The sequence below is a fragment of the Chaetodon trifascialis genome, chromosome 20, assembly GCF_039877785.1.
Source record: "Chaetodon trifascialis isolate fChaTrf1 chromosome 20, fChaTrf1.hap1, whole genome shotgun sequence".
Lineage (NCBI taxonomy): Eukaryota > Metazoa > Chordata > Actinopteri > Chaetodontiformes > Chaetodontidae > Chaetodon > Chaetodon trifascialis.
This window is the reverse complement of record NC_092075.1, coordinates 11481074-11505726: the sequence shown is the minus strand read 5'-3', so window position 1 is coordinate 11505726 and position 24653 is coordinate 11481074. Positions and strand designations below refer to the sequence as shown.

At 41.5% G+C, this 24653-nt stretch overlaps 1 protein-coding gene across 1 annotated transcript; it reads left to right on the top strand.

Moving 5' to 3' along the window:
- The first annotated feature begins 240 nt into the window (after positions 1–240).
- On the top strand, positions 241–24128 carry sppl3 (signal peptide peptidase 3). The gene is made up of 11 exons (XM_070989388.1): positions 241–724; positions 14829–14906; positions 17237–17328; positions 17422–17541; positions 17765–17843; positions 18816–18928; positions 19950–20056; positions 21264–21427; positions 21533–21723; positions 21830–21939; positions 22582–24128. The coding sequence occupies exons 1-11, from the start codon at positions 699–701 to the stop codon at positions 22651–22653; spliced, it is 1152 nt and encodes a 383-aa protein (XP_070845489.1). The 5' UTR covers positions 241–698; the 3' UTR covers positions 22654–24128.
- Positions 24129–24653: the final 525 nt, after the last annotated feature.

Sequence of the window (24653 nt, the reverse complement as noted above, 5' to 3'; positions counted from 1 at the left end):
AGTATTTGGTCAGTAATTAAAATTATGTCTCACGATAACATCAAATGCTTCGTCAGTTAATTTAATGTCTAACCATAAATTGCATTTCAGAGTCGACGTAATGCCCGCGGCTTTAGTTGTAGGTGTGCATGATAGGCTGCACTGCTGCCAGCTGAGGGGAAACCATTGCGAGCATTCTCAGTGCACAAAAGCGTTCAGTGCACGTCCTACTTGTAAAGCTCTACAGCAGGGCGATTTTGCGCGTTCCCGTGACTCTCGCCATAGAAAACAAAGCTTGAACGTCTTCCATAACAGCTAGGGGTGCAGACTTGAGGAATATCCGAATCTATGCTGGATACATCATGTTGAATATGGATTTACAGTGGGTGTAGCATCGTTGGAGACCGAGCCTTCTCGGCTGGGGTGACGGCAGGACGTTAGCGAAACCGACGAAAATAACATCAGTGTTTTTTTTCTCGGGGTGCTTTGTCTTGTCCACCTAACGATAGCAAACCACCATTCCCATTTCAATTGCATGATATTCAGCTAGTGATTACTAGCTGCCGCCGGGATGTATCATCATGTTGTCACCTAAAAGTAACTGCTAGGACGTCGGATTGTGAAGGATAAGCAGAAAACCTCTCCGAGGTCCTGACGGGTTGTCACCGGGACCTGAATCTGTGTTAGCCACAGTCGCGGAACCCACTGTTTTCGGCGATATGGCGGAGCAAGGCTACTCATCTTGGTGAGTGCGCACAGGCATCTCGCTCCCGATTAGTAGTAGCTACCTTACGTTAGCTGTTGCTACTGCCAAGCCTGATTGATATAGGTCACTAAACCAATGAATTATATTTCTGACAATTCACGTTAATGCTTGGCTCTTCACGTCTACGCGCTCAGATGTATTTATCACCGTCTAGAGAGCGATATGTCTGTCATCCAGATATATTTTCTTGCATTTCTGAATTGCTAACAGCTAACTTGAGCTGGCTCGTTAGCTAGCAGCGGCTAATCAGCTCCACCAGCTGATGCCGTGCTAACGCTGTGTAGCTTCGATTGCAATGGGTGCTATTGTGAGCGAGTGCTAAAGAGCTAGCTGCCGAACGGTTTGCTAGGCTCATTGGGTTAGCCAGTCAGTGAATGACTCCTTTGCTCATATTATCAGCGCTTGGTTTCTGAAAATTGTAATTTTGCACAAATAGTACAACGTTGCTTGACAGTGTCAGACAGATTGGTGAACGTTAGCTGTGTCAACATGTTAGCGTTAGCTGAGTAGACGGCTAGCATTCGTCGTCGACCCGTTCCACACAATAACAAAGGTTCTGCCGTAGTGCTAAGCTAGCTAACTGGCATCGCAGTCATGTCCCAAAATGCCAGCTCCAGGGTGAGCTTTGGCATTGTGACACACGGTAGGTTGTCACAAATTGTATTTACCAATTAGTGAGGTATACACACTTTAAGTCAGGTGAGCGTTGTTGTTCAATTCTAGTGCTTGTTGAAGAACAGATTAAACGAAACCAGACAGAGATGATCTGATGACTGAAATGCGTTGTCCCCATGAATGAAAATGACCTGACTTTCGTTGAGGCCTAGTTAATTATTGTAGGCTAAGTTATGCTTCTTTGATCCCAACAGCTCGTGTTGAGTTTTTGTTATGATCATTTTTAGAACAGCGTTCTCTTTCGTATGAAAACTCCAAACCAGTGACTCCCAAAGAGCAGACTGGGTTAATTGAATGGTAGGGGGTTCAAAGAAATGTTATGTTTTGATCTTTGGGGTTCGTCTAACTCCATTTTAATGTCATAACTTGGTGTGGTTTTTCTTTCGTCTTCTCACATAGATTTTGTGACTTTGATCAGTTTGGTAACGAAAGCATTTCCTGAAGCATTTCCTGCTCTGAGGTTAATTGTAAACCCTGTCGTTTTTATTTTGTGAGTATGGCTTTGTGTCATTGTAGTTTTCATAAACATTCAGCAGTAAAGGTGCACAGGTGGGGACACTGCTTGCAGGAGGACAAGGCCAACCACTGCAGAATTTCTACTTTGATGTATGATTGAGCCAAAGCTTTCTCATCAACTCAGACAATTTACATTTATGAACCGTGTATTCGTCATCTCAGTCATCATCACCATGACCATAAGCTTGGGGCTAAACTGTTGCTAATATCCCTTTTTACTATTAATATTAAGTATGTATGAAATGGCAGTAATTTTTAGCAGTGAATTCAAATTGACAGCCAGAGTTCTCCTTTAACATTTATTTTGTAGTGTTTGAGTCATGTTGATTTTGGGGGATTGCACTTTTTGAGAAGCTCAGTGTGTTGTCTAACATGCCTACTAGGAAACAGCTACCAGGTACACACTGACAAAAATGTCAAGTTTGAAATGTAATGTTAAGAGTGAAACTAATGAATTAGTTTATTGTCAATAACAGGTGATTAAAATCACATTGTACATGTTTTGTTTTATTCGGTTTATGTACAAAACTAAAGGGAAGCTGAAGGTGAAAGTTGATTTAATAATAATTTGACGCTTATTGGTTTTTCATTGGGAAAGTTTATATGCAGTGCTTCTTTACAATGATGGATTGTGGTGATCTGAGGAAAAAGACAAACTTGGAGATGCAGTTGAGCACATTTACACCTGTATTAATGTGTGGTCTGTACCTTGATACATTATCTGGATAATGATGTCCAATCCACAGGCTTTTGTGTTTTTATCAGGTATTAATAAGCAGTGTTATTTCCAGACAGACTTTACCTCAAATATGGATCTCAATATGGCAAATTGTTTGGCAGACTTGTCAACAAACATGGTATGTCCCAGGTCAAGGAAAGCAATGCTATAGATGGTCATCGTTCATTTTTAAATCACTTTTAGTGAGGGGCGACTCATTAGTTGCATTTTCCGGGCATACTGGACAGATTTAATGTACATCTGATGGTGTCAACATGTGTTGATCTATATCCAGATACTAATCATATGTTAATGTCAGGTGGAAATGTTGTCTCAGATTCAAGGTGTTTTAACTTGTTAAATAAGCTTAGCACAAAGGGAAAGACAAAGAAAATAGCTAGCCTTCATCAATGAGAAAAAGAGAAACAAACACACACTCCAACAGCTTCAAATGGTCTTACATGACACACATGTTACACTTGTTCAATCTTTTCACCTCACTTGTGTTTAGACTGCAAGTGTATTTCTTAAAACGTTGGTGCTTTCCTTCAAAATCACCCAACCTCTGCTAGAGAACTAGATCCTGTGTGAATGGGGTTAGAGAGTGTAGATACTTGTGATAATGTGCAAGCTAAGCAGAAAAACATTGTTCAGGACAGTGACCATCTATTGTGCCAGAAATGGCCTAAATGTCACCTGAAGAACTTCTGAAAAGAATAATTGGTGCAGATGGCAAAACAGTTGAAGCTAAATCAAAGCTTGTATGTCCATGCTGGCAAAAGGTTTTCTTTGCAACCAAACTGCAAAGTCACATATGCTTTTACTCCTGCAGTGTGCAAAGACTCAGACAGCCAATCTGGTCAAATTATGGCCCTAACCCTTTTTACACTTCACAGCAATGTACAATCATCTGTAATTTTACGAGTGCCACATGACTGGTTGCTTTTCTTGCATGTCCTTTAATTTGGAATCTGTTTCTGGTGAGATATTGAATTGTGAGCGAGTATTTGCATTTAAGATGAATTACATTGTAATCATGGCCATCTGTATGCTAGAGTGTGGGAAAACACTTGAAACGCTGCATTGTTGTAATTGTGGTTGAGTTGGTTCAGTTAAATGTGCCATCACCAGTTTACTTCATCACTACTGTACCAGGGCTCCAGACTAACTTTTCCACTCTCAGTTGGTCACACCAACAGATGACTTGGCCTTGCCTTATATATATATATATATATATATGTGTGTGTGTGTGTGTGTGTGTGTGTGTGTATTTATTTTCATTTTTAATTTTTTACTAACTGTAATATTAGGGCATTACAAAGGACAGGCTAACATTATTCTTCTAAGGTAGCCAGCACTGTCCAGGCAGTGGCAGTGGCAGAGTATTTTTTTATGGCTAAACTACGGTAAGACTAGTCCATATAGTGGTGGGGCTTAAATCGGTGTCAATATTTTAATGTGAACATATTCACAATAAAAGAGCACCCCCACCTAACGGCTAAAAATATCACACATTAAGCTAATATGGGTTGGATGATTGCACTGACTCCTTTTTTCACACGCAAAATGACATTGAGAGCAACAGATGTTGACAGTTACTGTTACTGTGCATTGTACATTGTGTCACTCCGCTCAAACACACACACACATACACACACAGCCGGAGGGGAGAAAGAGAGCTAGTTAACAAAGCAGAATTGGTGGATCCGAGTGAAAATACAGTCAAATACATGACTGAGCCTAAGCATTCGTGAAGGAGAGCGTGAAACTGTAGCTGAGACCACACAAAATGTGAAAAAGTCAGCACCGTTTCCAAATGGACCCTATCATTAAAAATATCTTCAAACTCACCATTGACATTTTCAAAGGTGCACAGTCCGCTGGTTGTTTTTGGAAGGTTGTTATTCAACACGTCCAGCACCTCTTTGGTCCACCGACGCTTAAAAATAAATCCATACGTGATACAATTTCCCATCTTTCTTAACTAACTAATTCAAATAACTAATTTTAGACTGTAAAAGAAATAACGGCAACATCTTTGCTGCTAGCATCCATGCAGGACAATGTTTCCACTTGTAGGGTGACTATGTAAAATTTCAATTTGCATACTCTCAAAACATGGTCATAGCATTACTACCAGCTCCAAGGTGGACGAGTTGTATCCAAAAATTGGCTTGACTACAGAAGTGTGGAAGTGGTTTGGTTAAAAAAGATCAGGTGTGCAACAAACCATGATAATAAGTACGAGGTGCATTAAGACTAAGAGCAAATGGGGGCAATACCACAAGCCTATGTATTTTACCACCTCAAGCAGAAGTACCTGGGTGAGTGTGAGGAAAGGCAAAGGTCAATTGAGGAGCGTTCAGCAGGTATTAAGAGTTCCAGTCAACGCAGACAAACTACATTGGCTCAGAATAGTATTGCCGAATCTTTGCAGGCTGTAGTTTTGTCGTATCATCTACAATCATGGTGTTCTTCTTCTTGGTTCTGTTGGTACTCGGGGTGGGCGATGTGGCCCTAAAATATCACCACTTCATTCTGTCCCGTTTTTTCGCTACCCCTCTGTTGAGAACCCAGCACACTGGTCTGGTGCTTATAGGTGGAACAAGAACCACTGCAGTCCATTGATTGGCCAGCGAGAGACAGTGCAACAAGAGTCGTCTCATCATCTGCACACTGCTGGAGGATTTTCTAACCATACTGTTTTTTTTTCTTGTATTATTATTGTTATGTGTTTGGTCATTTTTAGGGCTTTTTGCCATTAGAAGCTCTCCCAGGTGAGCTTTTGTCCTGTATTTTTCAGCAGACTTTTGTCTTGCTGTCTGCAGCCTTTTCTCAGACAAAGTTTGTCTCCTGTAAATAAGCAACCACATACCAAGAAGACAGAACACGAAACATTCAATGTCCTCAATTGTGTTCATGTTATTATAAGTGTAGTAGCTCAGTGCTTAATGTGTGTGCGAAGGGAATGTTCTGCTGAGCGAGAGAGAGATTGATGGTGAACATGAGTGGCGCAGAGGAAAAGGTTAGCAGTAAGTTGTCAGTCTGGCAGTAAATGTAAAGTATAGGTTACAATATGTTAGTTAAATGCTGCAGCCTCTCAAGACCAAGAGCAGTCTCTTGTTTCCCACCTGCTGGAAAAATAAAGGGGGTTACGGTACCAACCCCGCTTACCTCTAAGAGTACTGCCTGTGGTGAATATCCAATGAGATCTAGCTTTAGGTATGTGCGTTTATGCATGTATGAGTGAGTTGGTTATGGTATTTCAAGGGAACTTTGTTCAAAGTGTCTGATGCACACGTGGCTTTGGTCTTAGTAGGAGAGTAGCAGGTAGACTAACTTGTGACTACATGTCATCTGGAGCCATTGAACGCAGTCCCATGCTGCCATTACCTCAAAAGAAGAAATACAAAGCCCACACACAAAAAAACAATTATACATTCGACACTAAAACCATTGTGTTAAGCATATTACTTATGCCTGTGGTTGCAAGTAATACAATATATATACAATATATTGTATTAGTGGTGTTTGACTACAGCAGGTCTTGGAAGACACAGTCCTGTGATGACAATGCGTGCTCAGACATTTCGTTTGGGTGCTGTGGTCGGCAGCATTTGCATGTTCTGTTCTGCACGATTAGTTTTCTAACTACTATATTGCTGCCTGGATAAATTGCTAATGAGCTAACCACAGCAAGTCCTGTTCAGCCTTGTGCTAACAAATTTTGAAGGTGTCTGATGCCATTTTCAAAACCCTTCACACCAGCAAATAGCTTTGCAGCTGCCCTGGTTCCTAATGTGACTGCTGTGTTTTATTTGTCAAGGGACTTGCTTTCTCCCAGTTTCTCTTCCTCATTTTCAGTTTTGCAGCTTGTCAAATGCATGCTGTGTCAGTCAGAACTTTTGAACCATCACATTTTAGGTGAAATTGTGAAAGTACTGCTTCCTGAAGTGCACACGGTGATAGACAGTGATAGACACAAATGCCTGTATTAAGTGAGAGCAGCCCTACACAGTTGGTATTTGATTTAAGGTGTCCATCCAGACGATTGTCAAACGTCTCTTTGTATTTGTATATAGACAACATTAATCAGCCACTGCACTTGTCAGTGTCATCTTATGAAAGCTTTTATTCTGCCTGCTAATTAGAAGGGAGAAGAAATTGTCTTTAATCATAATCCATTACATTTTGTCATTATTTGCAACCACCTAATATAGACATTGTGAAATATCGGCCTTCATTCTGTAATTTCATTCAAAGCTTTTACTGTAGCTACTGTTCTCGCCCAATTGTCATGTGCCTTTGCTTCGATTCAGCATCTCATTTGACTGCTTTATTGAACAGCCAAAGGGTCCAGTCTGTATGATCTTCAGGGCTAGCTGTAAGAGTGCACATACTCAATTTCCCAGGAAGTTTTACAATATAATTGAGAAAAATTGAATTGTTCTGATTTGGAGAAGGAGGTTGATGATAGCCATTACAGCCATGTCATCACATAACGGTAAATATGATTTGATGCATTGTGAGCACTGTGTTGTGGTCAAAAATACACTTTTGGGAGTCATCCTTGAAGTCATCCATGCTGTTAATTCACCCAGTTTGTCCAAACTAAATCCTTCTTTGGGCATGCAAACATACCTGTTTACTAGAGCTGATTAAATTCACGTCACACAAATTGTTGCAGGTACATCAATGCAGATAGTATAGATTAGAAATTGGCTTTAATAAGGAGATTTCCCTTGCAAGCTCTTAAACACAAGTAAAGTTGAAGATGACACTTCTGCATCAGCTTGCTTCATGATCACCCACTCTTGGTTTATTTAATAAGAATGAGACCAAAATGGAAAAAAAAATCCAATAGTTAAACCACTTTGCCCACACTGTCTGACATCAGCCTCCAGCATTAACACTGCAGCAACCACATCTAAGGAACTGAAAGTGTGTTTGGCAATATTTTATGATCATCTTTTCCTACACATGCTTAATTTAAGAAATGAAGTTGGTCTGTAACATGCCAAAAGTAATGATCAATACCCGCTTTCACTTGATAAATGACTTGCGTAGTTAATTGTTCAACTATTTGAAAAACTGAGTGCTCATGTTTCACAGTTAATTCTGTAGATTGTACGGAGGATCGATTTGCAAGCATTGCAATCCATGTTTGGAGAAAATCTTTTGATGTTCAGTAACGCAAAGTGATCCCTGTTTTTCAGTGTCACAAGAAAAAGCTGAGCACTTATTGAGGCTATCTGAGGCTATCTGCTAAACTCAGCACTGCAGTGTCTTTTTACAGCTTACCGTGGAGGTTGTGCTGTGTGTCTTCTGTACTGGTAAAATTGCTGTAGCTTATGGACAATAAGCAGAGCAGTAGTAGTAGTAGTAATAATAGTTTTTTTTTCACACTCGGAAATTAGTGGATCCTAGGTGCTGCCTGCCATTAGTCGTCACTGTTATTACCTCAGGCTACATTCTGATAACATGGTGTCCGGCCCCATCTGTGTAGCCACCTGCTGTAGTATATAACCAACAATTTTTGAAATGTGTGTGTAGAAAATTGTCCAGAAACTGTTATCACTGATTTTTTTTAAACGCTTGTCATAAAATCTAATCTTAAATAGACTCTTTAATATTGCTGTCAAAGAACATAAATATGTCATCATGCTGAAATTTTGAACGATGATGGCTGCAGGTCCATGTTGACAACAGCAGCTGTCCAAAAGTATGTTTCCTTTCCCTCTGGCCTTTTTAAAATGAATTTGGGGCGGGGGGGGGGGCATCCTTCCTCAGGAAACACAGTTATTACGATATGATCCCTAATCCTATTATATAGACTATACATTCTATAATCTGATTCAAGAATGGCCTTTCCAGACACCGACCAATCAACTCATCAACTCACTCAACTCAGAAAGTCGGTGATGTGCTGCACATTTAAAATAATCTTGTTTGCTTAATTAACAGTAATATCTAGTGTCAAAGAGCCTTTGTATTCTAAGGTACATCAAAGGACAGAAATGAGAGCAAGCACCGTCCCTGTTGAATACAGAATGTTATAAGTATATAGACACAACTAATGCTGCTGTATTGTCAGCTTGGAGCACACATTAGTCGGTTTGAATCTGACGGATTACTGAAGCACCTGTTGCTTGTGTCCTGAACAGAAGCATGATTTAAGATTAGCCTTCAGAATTGAAAAGCCTAATTAGACGGTAGTCTGTTGCACCTGGAATTTTAGGGCAGATATTTCAAATCATTGTGTTTAGATTATCAAAATTATTAGATCTGGACCCTAAAGGTCTTAATAGGTGTACAGCTCAGTCTTTACCTGAAAATGTTCTTAAAACATGGTGCTGCAGGGCAATCCTTGCAACTCTGAGCTGAGGCGTGGACCATTTAATTATAATATCATGGCTAAACCCAGGCAAGGACTTCACATGCCTTCACTGTGTCAATCTTTTCTGTCCATTTCTGTGTTGATCCCTTATCATCACTCATTCAGACTGGAAAAAAAAATCCACAGAAAGGTGTAAACACACCTGGGCAGCAGCGCAGGGAACATGTACTCATTTTCATGGAGGCAAAAAGGTCACCGTTGATCACAAATTACATTCTTGTTCCTGAAGGATGTAACCCATTACACCCATAATTGGATGAGAAAGTAGAGGCAGATAAATTTGAATTCCCAATTGAAGGTTTGGTGGCAACTCCACCCAGTGGCTACTGGAAACTGGAGGTTATAGTAAAGTTAATATCTATGCTAGGGGTTTTCATTTAGAGTAATGTGTCTGCATGTGTATGATCTAATGAGACTTTTGAGCAAAAAATTTCTGCACAGTCTATCTTAAATATCCACGCCTCACAGGGGCAGCATTTGCAAAAGTCCTCATTGTGGCCCAGTGACCCGGCCCCTTAGTGGTCAAGTCATGCATGCAACTGGCTTGATGGAGGACGGTATTGGGATTGTGTTATTGAAAACCTAGTCTGTCAGCGAACAAGGACGTCTTATGGCACTTTGGGCTGCCATCCAGCCCCCAACAGTCCGGGATTGTATTTTGTTTTTAAATGTTCCATTCATCTATCTCACCCATGTTCTACGGGCTTCTGTGCGCAGAATTCAGACGAAGCAGTTCGATACTAGAATATGAATTAGGCCTGTGGTAGATTAAACTAGCGGTCTATGTGCTTACTGTGTTGACAGCGAGGTAGTGACATCATTGGTGTCTGTGTGTGAAGAACAAGGTCAGTTTCCTTAATCACTTTCTTAACGCTTTAGGCCAAACTGTTGGCAAGACTTGTAACCTGTTTAGGGAAACATTTGCCTGAATAGGGTGTCATATTTGGATCGGCTATGTTGTTAGACACTTATTATGACCTACATGTTGGGTCAAGTATACCGGTCCCATTGTAATTAGTTGTGCTGGTAAAGATGATGCCTGCTGAGTGTGTTTGTCAGTCCTTAAGAAGAGGCCTCTATTGGACAAACGAGACCGGGGCAAAGCTCCTTGATGCAGTATTGTCCCGGTGTCCTGTTTCCACAGTGAACTACATGTTAACCCTCCCCTCCTAGACACCCTGTAGTCATTCCCCTGCTACTGAATGAATGAAAGAGACAGGGGATACTTGTCCCCCCCCCCCCCCCCCCCCCCCCCCCCCCCCCCCCCCCCGCTTGAGCATCACAATGAAAACTGTGAATTCCTGTGTCACACACGCAGCAGAATGAAAAATGATTTGGAGCGCTGTGTCTTTTTTATGCAAGGGCTGTTCTCTGTGTCAGTGCTTGGAAGAAAACTAGTAATGCAGCCCAGTGATACTCCGAACTGAAACCACATTCACTGCATGCCAGCAGAAAAGGGCTGATTTTAGCTGCAGGGCCTGATATTTCGACACAGAAAAGCTTCTGTCCTATCTTGTTTGCTGATATTATGCAAAGGAGTTAACCTTTCTGAGCTCATGAGCCCTGTTGTTATTCGTGTAATTAAAACAAACATTTGAGTGATTATTGCGAGATTTTACACTCCTTCAATTTTTGCCCGCATTGCCACCACAAACTGAAATGCAGCCAGCATGATATAGTGTGTTGCAGAGGAAAGACCATTTATATTCACTGTATGCAGCTTCACTCATGTAAGGACTGAGATGCAGGCTACTGTTGTAGTAGAGTGGGAGACATTTTTTGCATTCAAAAAGGTGACCCAAAGTGCAGCAGTTGGAAAACATAGCAGAGACTGTTACACATTACACTGTTATCATCACTGTTACAGATGTTGATTCAACTCGAATGTTTTGGGCTTTTTTTTTTTTAATTAAAGAATTGTATCCTGCAGTATGACAAATACTGTATTAAGTGTCATTCAGTTGGTGTTTTTGGGGATCAACTTGTCACTATTGTTCCCTTTGGCTAGTGTGGTTTTCCTGTGTGCAGCATCTCTCACGCTCTGCTTATGGATCCCTATGAAATTCCACTAATTTTTTTTTTTTTTGTCAGATTTCTTTTTTTCCATTGTCATTTTTTCTGACCTATGTGTTTTACGATTTAAGCTCATTTTGGCACAAGAAAGTGTCTCTAGTCATGTGGTGGTGGTGGCGGTATTTAATGAATGTCAATGAGTTTGATGTAACACAGCGTTGTACTATTTCCTGTGAAATGGATTTTCTGCAGGGCAGCCTGCATGTGCAGCTCGAGCACACCGGGTAAATGTGTCGGACGGAGGCTACTCTCACATTTGGGCAACACTCCTCCATGTTTACAATCATTGACCAGAAACGGACGTAACTTCTTCATTTTCTCCAACAGAATATCTGACTCACACGCACATACACACACACACACACACACACACACACACACACACACACACACACACACACACACACACAAACACGGCCATAACGTCTTCAACGAGCTGGCGTCTTGCAGCTGCTGAAATGTTTGCACTTCTAAGAGTTTAAGTGATGAACTCTCTCTCTCTCTCTCTCTCTCTCTCTCTCTCTCTCTCTCTCTCTCTCTCTCTCTCTATTTAGTATTCTCAGTATAAGAAACACTTGCAGTACACAGTCATTTCCTCTGTAGGAGTAACTGTAATATTTGTCACTAGTAACTATCTCATACATTTGTTTGACATTTATGTACTGCAGTTTCTTGTTACCTGTCGGCCGACATATTCATAGATGTCAGTGTATCTGCAAACTAATATTGGCCAGTATATTGGTCTAACTCAACCTTTGAATCATTGTTGTTTTTCTGTAATTTTGTACCTTGTAACGTGACGCATTGCATTGTGTGTTAGCCGGCAAATATAGCGTACATGCCTTTTTTATTTGTTTGTTTTAAGTCCATTGTGGGAAGTTTTTAGGGCTCTATGGTGAGTTCGGACATTCAAATAAAATGGAGGAAGGTAAATGTAGTGCACTAAGTAGCAAAATTGGGACAGTTTCATCCCATTACTGTGTTCATGCAACTGTAAACAGTATCATTTTATTCACTTGGTTGAATAGAGCTGATAAGCCTGCCAAATGGCTCTGTTCATAGCTGATAGATTTCAGCCTTCGATGCATTGATGCCTTTTAAGACTGATGAAGTCTGAGCTAAAATACAAACTAAGAGCGGCTTTGGTGCCTCTGCGCTGTTGGAGTAGTGATGATGATGGCATTGTTGGGGGGATGCTGGTATTTTTTCCCTCCAGCCTGCATTCATGGCCACAGAGTTTGACAGGAGACAGATAGGTCAGGATTGGGGTCAAATCTGCACCTCTCAGCTGAAGGCAGACACTTCACAATGCCAGCCTTGTCTTTGCCCCAGAAAAAGGCCTGCATTATGAGGTTGCATGTCAAGTCTGCCCCCAGATCATTGATATGGGAACAATTTGGTGCTTAGACGGCGCATCAGTCTGCACACTAGAAGTCTGATTACACGTTTGTCTGAAGAAACAAAACAGTGAGATGACTTTACGATGAAATTTTAGGATTAGTCAGATGTGTAATGTTACAAGGCTCCTGTTTCAGAGAGGCAAGAAAATCTGTTTGTTTGCCTCATTAACAGACTAAAAATGATCTGGATAAGTAATGTTTTCAAGCTATTTTCATTATTCATCAAGAAAGCACAGAACTAAAATGCCAACCATCTTAAGTCTGAAGTGTATACTCTGTAACAACAACCCTCAGCTGAGGACTGGCATTATAATGTCCTTCAGCAGCTCCTTTTATTTTGTCTAGTCTGTCTCAAAAAATGCAAGAACATGCACAGATTGCATTGGAGGATGTAGGTCAAGAGGTATTTAGATTTTTACAGGGAAGTCTTTTTCGCTGTGTTACTCCAGTAATTTCAGTAAGGTCTGCAGATTGCTTGCAGTAAGCCCAGACTGGTACGCTGTATTTTGTGAAATCATGTTTGCTTTCGTAGATTGTACAGAAAAGACAGCCCGTCTTGCAGGAATGTCTTGCATGAACAGCATGGTTTGTATTTTGACGATGGACAATGCATTTCAGTGCGCTCAGACATTTTAAGGCTCATGTTGAAATTTAAGCCATAGTTTTCTCAACATCTGTGTGACGTTTCAGCACAGGATTTTCATTAAATATGTTGCCTTAACATGCTGTATTACACAACTAATACATACCATTTTATACCATTTAATACTGATTATGATTTATAATTACTAGTATTGACTGCGAGTAGTAATGAAGTGAGTCGCAAAGGGGCTTTAAAGAAGCAAGCTGCTGTAGAAAAAACCAATGTTCAACCTCGGGGACAGAAAATGTTCAGCTGTGTGCAAAACAGCAGCATTTTCTTGTAGCATGCAGTATCAGTGTGTTATGTGATGTTTTCACATTGTATTAGATACTCTCTCCAAAGGATTTTAAAATCTTCTCCTCATAATTTTGACTGCAGTAATAACAGTCTTTAATTGAGCTGCGCACACCCAGTTCCCCCTACGTATATGCATAATGCACAGGTTGTTTGGCCAGTGTATGAAAGAGGCCACCCAGTTCGTGACCACTTGTTATACACATACTACGCTTCTTGATCTTCCTGATATAAAATTTGCTCCACCCCACATATCACTTGGAGTTGCATGTCTTCTATAAAAGGAGGAAAATGATGTGCTGCAGAGATTCAAAGCAGGGGTGATAAAATTGCCACAACCAGTGCGAGAGTGTCAAAGTGCAGCATCTGAAATGATTGACTGAAATTACACCGGCATAATACTCTTTTCCACTGCATGGCAGTATAAAAAAGATAGAGAGAACTGTGCAAGCATGATCTATTCTAATTTCAAACTGATGGTTTGTATGTCTGAATTGATTATAGAGTAGGATCGGGGAGGAAAACCACCTTTATTCCAAGAGAAAGTGATGCATGTGCAATTTAGCTCAGTCAAACAAATCCAAGGCTGGAATTTTCTAGTAAAAGTAGATGTGGCTGGAATCGGGTCTATTCTGACTCACAGCTCCCCAGTTACTCATTTATTTTGTTTTGGGCTCCAAGTATGGTTGCTGGTGTGCATTAGACTGCTAGACATATGGGTGCGTATGTTAGAAGTAATTCATAAATGTGCAGTCGGGTAATCATACAACAGTGTTCTGTAACTAAACTAAACAGTCTGTCCTTTGGCCCTCCATGTATCCCTCAGCCAGGGTAAAATAGCTGAGGGATCCTTTTTTTTTTCCTCTTTCAGAAATGATCAGAGAAGCTTATCAAACACTAAATTACACACTGAAAAAAACAGACTTGATGTGACAGATAAGAGAAAGTCTCCACACCATCACATGGGGTTTGAACTCAAACAACAAACGTGGTTTCACTCACCTCAGCTTGTAATGAATGCGCTCAAAAGGAAAACTGGTCAAAAATAAAACGCTTGTGTTTTTTTTAGGAAAAATAGCAGCTTGCGGTGTGTAAAAGATTCCAGTCGGGACCAACAAAAGGAGGAAGCCGCAGAGTCTTTTCACAGTATCATTTGTGTATTTTAAGGCTGATTTACTTTCCTGCTCTGCATGTGATGTTTAGTGTAGTGACAACTTGTAAAGTTGTAAAGTAAACAGTACAAGTTGTTACAGTTAATCAGGATAATGTCAGTATGAGGACAGGTGTTACGGAATTTTCTTTTTCGCCACAAATATTTAATTTATTGATTGGTTTCGTATTTCTTTTTTTCTCTCCCTCCTCTTCAGGGCATACTCCCTAGTTGACTCCAGCCAGGTGTCCACCTTCCTCATCTCCATCCTTCTCATCGTCTATGGCAGCTTCAGGTGAGTGTCACTAAATAAATGATCGCTTTGCTCTCAGGAGGATGGTGGACGACGACTTGCAGAGTAGTGCTGTGTTATGACCAAAATCTCACATCCTCATTTCTTATCCAGATAATGATTCATAACACATTTCTGTAAATCCAGTAAATGAATAATTTAGAAGCCTACTTCCTATTGCATTTTTAATCATATACTCGACAAATATAAAGCTTTTGATCAAAAATTTGATCATTATTCTCCTTTTGCTTAGAACCTTGGTGTAAATATTCATTAAAACACTCAACAAAATATTAATGTATAAAATATAAAAAGGTGAAACAAAAACACTTTTCAGCCAGAGTTGCAAACAAAATAAATATAGGCCTAAAATGTGAAGATGGTCAAAAATGTATTTCCAGATGTTCCAAGTGTGCTACATGTGCCAAAGGGCATCTCTGGACAATGTCCGGACCTGATTTGGCTGACACTGTCCAGAGTTCGTATGAGAAAACGGCTTCAGTGTCTCTGCTATGTATTCAGGATGTGTAGCACAGTATAACAATCTAGTTGCCTCGCAAGGCCACGTGATTTTGGCAGCAGAACTCCTTCCCACGTTCTCACGAGACATGAGAGCAACAGTCATGAAAAAGCACTTTTTTTGTTTTTAGAACCTTTTCAAGTATATCAAATGTTCTCATTTTGGGCCCCTGGCTGCAAGAATTGAGAACGCTTAAAGAACACGTTTGCCTTATTGTAGTAAATGTGCTTATTTACCATGCATTCGATGTATGGAGCCGTTTCTCCGGGTTCAGTCTAATCCAAATGTGCATCTTCTGTTTAATGTGGATGAGAAACTTGTTGCTGCAGCGTTGGGGGCTTTCACAGGCCAAGAGTACCTGGTGAACAGTAGGCTGTAATGGGATTTTGGTGCATTTTGTACATCAAAAGAATCCATAGCCCTGCATCTAATGGGGTTTTGATCGATTTAGTTGCATTATGAAAAACAAATTTGTTTGAGAGGAGTCTTCTGGTCACTGGCTTTGTAGTGTTTGATTCTCAGGCTGAATTGAGAGGCGGCTATGTTTTCCTCATCCATCTGTTATTGGATTAACAACGCAGAATCAATGAAGTGTCCATCACTTGGATAAATTATATCTGCATAAATATGTGGGCTATTGATGCTGTCTTATCTACCATCCAGATAGAAAGAGGCAGAGAGGACAGTGCCAGTACGGTGCTCCATCGTCAATCCATGATAGGATGGCAGGACAAAATCACGTCAGACAAAAAGTGGTTGTTGGGTGGATTGTAGTTATTATTTGGAAGTCACGACTGATCAGTTCATGTTGCACTGAGCTCATTCTAATCTGGGGCTATAAGATAAAATCATTCACAGTCAATGCTCTTCCAGCCGCCTGCTTTAAAGCCTATTTTCAGTTTGTGCACACAAAACACCGCGACATATCCCCAGAAAGTTTTTACAGTTAACTGAGTTTGTGTGGCAATAAAAACAAAATGTGACAAAGTATGATAGAAAGAGATTGAGCACATAGATCATGATGTACATGCTTTTTGTCAGCATCTCTTCATCGCCTCTGCTTCTAGCGCCACCAACTGTTTATCTCAGTGTGCCCAATGTTGCCCTCAAGGGAACATGACCGTATTGAGGTGAAAGGATTCTGCTCTTTGCACTCTAAATTAAATGCTTCCAGCCATTGCAGACATTTTGACTTGCCATCACAGGAAAAGAGTTACTAATAATCATCAATTTTATTATTTCCACCTGTGCTTTTCTTACTGAGCCCTACGCCTGTAAGGTGGGAGCATGCATAGGGAATTAAGGGCAAATTATATTTTCATAAACCTATCTGATTTTTACAACAATTTTTATGAATGTGCTCACATCTGTTAATGTTGGATGTGAGCCCAAAAAAAACAGCAAGGACATGGAAAGATTCTGCGGGCTGATGATAATGATGATGTGACACTTTCACAGGTTTCGGTTTAGAACCACAGTTCAGATTAAGTTCACAGACCTCCCGCCGTCTGCAAAGTTCAGCAATTCAACATTTCGCCCAAACTTTTCGCACTAAGTCAACAATGTGAAAAAAAGGAAGATGTTTGGGGGTTTATTTCCAGAGTTTTTCAAAACTGAGTCATCTTCCTTCAGATAAGAGCCATCACTTTTCAGCAGGAGCCATAGTCTCTCTCACATTCACCAGAGAATAAAGCTGTTTTTTAAGTCTCTTTCGCTTTAAGTCTGCTTTTGAGATTCTGATTATTGATGCCCAAGTCCAACACACTTTCCTGCTCTCTGCTCTCTCCTCTCTGTCATTCCCTCCCTCCTGCAGGTCATTAAACATGGATTGCGAGAACCAGGAGAAGGATAAAGATGGTAACCCCACGACAACAGGGGCTTTCAATAACAGCAACACAAATAACAGTGAGTGTTATCAGAGTTAGTGAAGTATGCAGGCAAAATATTTTCTTGCATTTGTAACTAATCACTCACGTGGATGTTTGTATTGTTTTGCAGGTATTCAGACTATAGACTCCACACAGGCCCTGTTCCTGCCCATAGGAGCCTCTGTGTCCCTGCTAGTCATGTTCTTCTTCTTTGACTCGGTACAGGTGGTCTTCACCATCTGCACTGCAGGTAAGCATCGTAACACAAAACCTGTACAGCTGTAGAATTCCTCTAATCAGGCTTTGGCAGTTGTGTTCAGTTGTAGCACACCTGGGGAAGGCCTACTTGTGTTGATTATTGAAACTGTGAAGACCATTAACTGCCCCATTAAGCTGAAAGAAAATGAGTGGAACAAGCAGTCGAGGTATATTAGGCGTTTGGTCTCACCGCTGCGCTTTGTTCTTCTCCTCAGTTCTCGCAACAATCGCATTTGCATTCCTCTTGCTGCCAATGTGCCAGTATCTGACCAGACCCTGCTCCCCACAAAACAAGTAAGGAAACCATGTGGATTTTTTGTGTCTGTGAATCGTGTCTGTTGTTGCTCAAACTGCTCCATGCTGTTTTGCATTTGTAACACTCAGAGATCAGCTTCTTCTCAGTCAAAACTGAAGCCGTCCGCAAGTACCACTGGGAGTGTGTGGGAAATGTATGTTATTGGGGTGAACTAGCCCTTTAACGTGTATCCTTTCACTTACACAGAGATCATTTGTAAGCGTCTCTGGGCTCAGGTGTCTGGACAACTCGGGCAATAATAAAGCACATCAACAACAACACAACCCTCCCAGTCAATAACCAATATGAACACCTCTGCTCTAGTTACCGATTCAGAGCCTCCTATCTGGTTTCAGCCAACCTTTGTATACCTTATGGAGCCAGCAATAAGCCAACCTCCAACCCCATACGCTTTCCAGCTCAGTGTTTAGGTTGTTGTTATTTAGAAGTAAAGACTGCACAGGCTATATTTAGCACATGTATCATGAATGCATCCCTTGTCTGCCTGTTCAGATTGAAGACACTTTCAGTTATACTTAAACCATGTACATGAATCCCCGCTGGGGATCTCATTGCAGTCTGTCTTGCAAATTAGGGTCGGTGCCACTCCAGTCCAGAAGGAGGTGGTAATGCTCCTGAAGCTGTTTGCTAACCAAATTAAAACTCAAGAGAAGGAGAATAGTTTCTGCACTTGCGCTGTTTATTTACAACAGTAACAGTTAAGCTAGCATGAGCTAGCTAACAATGACTCAAACACATGAACACAAACGAGACAAGCATTTTTTTTTTGGTCTTCACAGGCTTTTTCTCTCCGCTCCCTCACCCATACAGATCAATGCTCTCTCATCCTAGTTGCACATAATATGCAAAAATATGCAGAAACTGCTCAGTGATAAAACATTTTTGCCTGTAAGTAGCACATTATCTTATGATGAGTGATTTAGCAGAGTCTCTTATTTGTCTCGTTGCAGGATTTCCTTTGGCTGCTGTGGGCGTTTCACTCTGGCTGAGCTCCTGTCCTTCTCCCTCTCCGTCATGTTGGTGCTCATCTGGGTGCTGACTGGGCACTGGCTTCTCATGGACGGTGCGTGTGTCTGTCGTGATTCTTGTGTCAGTGTGTCACAGGAAATAGTTCTGCAGCAGGTTGTTGTACCACAAGGATCTCTTAATTACCAAAGTAGCCCATTATTCGGAAATAAAATGAAGTGTGTGAGGAGAAGGAGGTTTGATGAAGGTGAGAGTCTGGACAAAAGTCACCATTCATCATCTGTAGGGGAAGAAGGAACAACTCATACAATAAGACATTTTAGCAACACTATTTTCAGGCTCTTACTGCAGAATACAGAATGTACTCTGTACGCTGTATATTAGTCAGCTGCTATGTAAAAAATAACTGGCATTTAAGTCAAATCATCTTGATCAAAATTGATATTTCAGTCCAACAAAGCAGAGAAAAATGCGTAAGGGTGTGCACCTCTCTTATTTTACCCAGTTGACTTCGGTAATTTGAAACATATTCATGGCAGTTTTCTTAACAAATGCGAACAACACATCCCTGCGACAAATGGCAATACTTAGTCATCGAAAATAGACACGCTGAAAGCACAGATGAAACTGCTTGAATTGTGAAATTGACAAAAATCCGAAAGGATTTCAACACAAGCTCGACATGCTTACTGCATGTCCCTGCATTGGAACAAGGGAAGTAATGTAACAGTGCCCTTCTGGGTTCCTGTCACTATTACACCTGGTAATAATAAATAAGGTGCATACACTACTTGTAGTATGAGAAACACAGTCTATATAAAAACATACAGGTTTATTGAGACAAACCTTCAATGCATGAAACACCTGCAGTACCCCCATGTTGAATCTCAGCACCATCTTGTGTCTCACCAGGTCATACCTCATGCACCCAAAAGCGAATTAGGACACGAGCAGAGAAATTTCATCAGAGTAGTCTGACTAATTAATTAGGCCTGTGCGCTCAGTAATTAATATTTGTTAAATAAACTTGCATAAATCATTTCCCATGTTGCTATTTCAGCTCATTTCTGTTCAGCTAAAGCGTGTTTTTAACTGTCTTGTCTTTTGCCTCCTTGCAGCTTTAGCCATGGGCTTGTGTGTCGCCATGATAGCCTTCGTGCGGCTCCCCAGTCTGAAAGTGTCCTGCCTGCTGCTGTCGGGACTGCTCATTTATGACGTGTTCTGGGTAAGATACACACCCATCCATAACTTGACCTCTGTCAGAGCCACTGAAATGAGATGCAGCAAATAGACGATGTGTGTAAGGACGCACTCATTTAAAAAAAAAAAAAAGTCCACAAATATCATCCCGCTGTCAGACTTTGTGCAAAATGGTAATTATTCAGTCTGTGAAAGCCCAAACGCCTCCTTTCCAGACAGATTATTACATTTTGCAGGTTATTGGAAGGAAGTGAGGAGTTAGCATCAATGCTGAGAGCTGCCCGCATTGACAGAAATGAACCAGATAAATGGCTGCAAAGGACAGCAGGTGTCTCCCTGAGCCAAAACTTGGATGAACATCACCATTTCCTCTGAGGAACAAAAAAAGAAAAAACATGTATATCTTTTTCTGTCTCGGGTAGATTTAGGTGAGATTTCTTAGCCATATCTGGCATTGTCCATACTTTGGATCAGCGCCTGCACTGAGCACAAAATACAGAAGTAATGGCCACTTAACAGCATTAGTGTCACCAAAGTCAAGGTGAAGCATTATCTCATGAATGCTGACTTTAATATGAGAATGTATCAGCGGGTTAGTGAGTGGTAGAAGTGAGAAGCCATGTTTTTCTTTGAGTTGTTGCATGAACTGCAGTGTTTTCCATAATTTAATTAAACCACAGAACACAATCAGTTTAGATCTGGGGGAACAGCTCAGGGGGATGTAGGAGCACCTGGCGGCTGTAGATATATTATCTGTTTCCTTCAGACAATACGTTTGTTCAAATAGGTGCAGCCATTGCTTCTTGGAAAGGATTAAAGATGAGTGCTGCAGAAAACTAACATAAAAGCGCACAAATACAAGGCATATTCAAACAGAACCAATCATATCTGACACTGCGCAGCGAGCTGCTTCTGGTGATGTTCTACCAGTGAGCACATTTTCTGACATTGCTCTCATCCTGAGCATATTGGGCACCGAGAAACCTGCCAGCACATTACTGCCGTCAGTGTTATTTCCCTCATGACACTGACCATTTATGTTCACAATACATGACTTGGATAAATAAATCCCTACCTGTACCTGCTTTGAGGAGGTGTTTGAAACAGTAATTTAGTCTAATTGGACATAAATTTGAGTATACATGTGATGTAACTTCAGTGATAAAACATCACTGGACACTGGTAAAGTGGACTTTGTCTGCCAGCTAAATTTCCTCCCTTTTTTCCTCCAGGTGTTCTTCTCAGCCTACATCTTCAATAGTAATGTGATGGTCAAAGTTGCCACCCAACCTGCTGAAAATCCCATAGACGTTCTGTCCAGGAAGCTCCACTTAGGGCCGGGGATGGGCCGCGACGTCCCCCGTCTCTCCTTACCTGGCAAACTGGTCTTTCCCAGGTAAGACTGGTGGAACCACGGGGAGGAGGCTCGTGCTGCGTCTGCTGCCGGTCAGCCTCTGCTGTGTGTTTGTGCTAACAAAGCTATTCTTTCCCACATGTGCAGTTCCACAGGAAGCCACTTCTCAATGCTGGGAATAGGGGACATCGTAATGCCGGGGCTGCTGTTATGCTTTGTCCTGCGCTATGATAACTACAAGAAGCAAGCAAATGGGGAGGTCCCAGGGCCTGGTAACATGTCCGGACGCATGCAGCGCGTCTCCTATTTCCACTGCACTCTCATCGGATACTTTGTGGGTAAGCAAGCAATCAATGGTCGGTGTAAAAGGTCAAGGGTTTTATTGTCTGGAGGTGATACTTTTTAAAATGTATCCAGTGATTAATGATGTGACTGCGTCTTCAGGTCTGCTGACTGCCACCGTGGCCTCCAGGATCCATCGCGCTGCTCAGCCCGCTCTGCTCTACCTGGTGCCCTTCACCCTGCTGCCTCTGCTCACGATGGCCTACCTGAAGGTACGCTGACGGCATGACACTGCCCTCAACAGTCACTTATTTGACCAGAAGTTCAGTTCAGGCTGTTTTTGCGTTTGACTTCTTTAATTGTAAAGAATAATTGAACCCTTTGTCAGATGGAAATGTGAAGGACATTCTCTGGATGCAGTTTTCAACAGTGCAGCTCAAATTCACACATTGTTTTATTAATGGTGTTCAAGCGCATGAGGTTTTTCTAATCTTGTCAGAATGTTTTGTGCTCTACAATGATTGTTAATTGTGGAATTCAAGGTTAACAGTACGCCTCTGCCATAAATACTCTAACTGCAGCAGAGAACTGGCTCGTACTGGTGTGTTTGATTACTTTGCTGATCTCACAACTTGGCCTTTTTTTCCTTTATTTTTAGATTAGGCAGCAGTCTCACTAGTCATCAATGACCTTTTGTAAGATGAATAATTATTCTGGGAATTTTAGAAAGCTGAGAACAAAGTTTGGGGCAAGTAGAATGAAAGAATATGCGAGCAGGTGGTAGAGAATTAGTTATTTTTACTGCGGTAAAAGGTGGAACAAACATTTTCTTGGCCCATCCGGAGAAAGACGTATCATAAACATTTGATTCAGGAGTCATGACTCGCGTCCAAACTGGTGTCTGTGGTCCACAGGGGGATTTGCGGCGCATGTGGTCCGAGCCCTTCCACACCAAGACCAGCAGCTCCCGCTTCCTGGAGGTATGATGCACCCTGGGATAAGCGACCAGTCTGGGGAGGACTGCGGATCCTTTACCTTAATTAGAGGGAAGGAGAGAGGGCGCACTCACAGTGAGGCCATGTTGTCATCACTTGTTCATGCTTTCCGCCAATCTTCTGTGAAAACCCTCAGAAGGACACCAGTGTGTGGATCACAACGCCCCAACACGACTCATCTTTGGTCCCTACATCCTCCCGCCATTTCATCTCCGCTTCCTCGTTTCTGTTTATTTCCTCTTCATTACAGCACATCCTGCCTATGCTGTTTTTGTTCTGCCCCCTCCCTCTCTTTCTTCCTTTTCCCCTCTTCTACAGTCGGTCTCATTTGCCACTCACCCCTCACGGCCCGCTCCATTCATCAGGCCTCTTCTCTCTGCGTTTTTCTTCTTTCTCTTGCATCTTTAATTTTCTCTGCAGCTCTGTTTGTCAGCGACTCAGATGAACTCGATGGCCAGGCCTCCCCCCTTTTTGTGGACTTAGGGTTGTGAGACATGGCTGGGGTTTATATATATTTTTTTAGCATTGTCGTGGTTGTTATTATTATTAATATTATTATTACGGAACGATTTAAACAAACAGAAGAAGCGGAGTGTTACAGTGGCACAGGACAGTGCTCGGGAGCTGCGACGCAGTAAAGGAGAAGAGTCTTCCCCCTCCATCTGCCCCCCCCCCCCCCGCTCTCTTCATCTGTCCCATCATCCCACCACAACGGCTTCTTCTCAGTGTTCCTCTGACACTCCCTGCGAGCCCCACCCTCCTCCTCTCTGTTCATCTGCTGTCCCCACCCTCACAGATAACTATGTATTTTATTTAGAAAAGTTTTATTCTTGGCATATACAGAAATGATGCATTATAAATTGTTAAGCTGCCCCCAGTGTTTGAGGGGCCGCTTCTATTTGTATATATGTGTATTTGCGGTATCTTGAGTTTGTATTTGTGTTTGGGAGCATGTTGAACAGGGTGGGAAACTGACGCCAGCCAACAGCTGAATTTTGGTCAATTTTGGCTGCCAGTTGGGTCAAGTCAACTGGTGAGCGTCCATCATTTCGAGGTTGTTTTCTAAAATTTGTTGCCTTGCGTAATAGATACGTAGCTGGTGGATGTTTTGGGGGGGAGAAAAAAAACATCTGCATCACTGGCTGGTTGATGAAAGAGTTAGTTTCCTGCTCTAGTGTTAAAGTGTGTGTGCGCGTGAGTGTATGTGTGTGCGCGTGTGTGAGAGAGCGAAACAGACAAGTGAATGGTTGTTTTACTTGGTTTTAATTTGAAATCATGAACATGTTAAAAAAAGTGACAATAGTCAGGTTTCCATTGAGCTGTGTGTGTCATAAACACACGACACGTCTGATGGAAACAGTTTGTGTCTAACATGTAAAAACTTAAAGCAAACCCAGAGGGTCGGTTTTCTTTTTATCAGCCTCTGCGGACAGGTGGAAATGTAAACAGTGTTTTTTTTTTTTTTTTTCAAATAAATGAATGTTGAATTAATTTTAAGGTATGCAATGTTACTTTCCATCATGAGACCACATCTTTTCTTTTTTCTTGTCTCTCCTCATTTCTCTCACACGCATCCTAAATTTACATGTATTTATGACCATAGAAACACTAAAAGAAACTTACTTCAGCTTTCACAAGCGTGTAAATGTCTGAGCATGATGATGTCCGGTCTGTTTTTCTACACTTTGAATAAAGATGAGTCAGCGGAGCAGCACAACAGCACATCTCACCTGAACTCAGTAAATGTCGGTGTTTGACCTCACTCGATGAAGACCTGACTATTGTGAGGGATTGGACTCCTGCAGATGAGGGTCAGTGGGACATGAAGACGTACTGTGGTTAGATTCATATGTAGTTACTGATAAAGGGTTCTCTTGGTGGACGGTGGTTAAGTGTGTGTGTGAGTGTGTGTGCCTGATTAAATAACATGATAAAGCCTGTTTGGACCTAGGGAGGGGAGAAAATCAGCTATGCCCTTCAGAAATTGAAAA

What these genes read in the sequence shown, in the direction of transcription:
- sppl3 (XM_070989388.1), top strand. Translation starts at nt 699, where the DNA reads ATGGCGGAGCAAGGCTACTCATCTTG. An exon ending in ATCGTCTATGGCAGCTTCAG is followed by an intron (nt 14,907 to 17,236) that starts GTGAGTGTCACT and finishes TCCCTCCTGCAG; the next exon opens with GTCATTAAACATGGATTGCG. An exon ending in GCACTGGCTTCTCATGGACG is followed by an intron (nt 18,929 to 19,949) that starts GTGCGTGTGTCT and finishes GCCTCCTTGCAG; the next exon opens with CTTTAGCCATGGGCTTGTGT.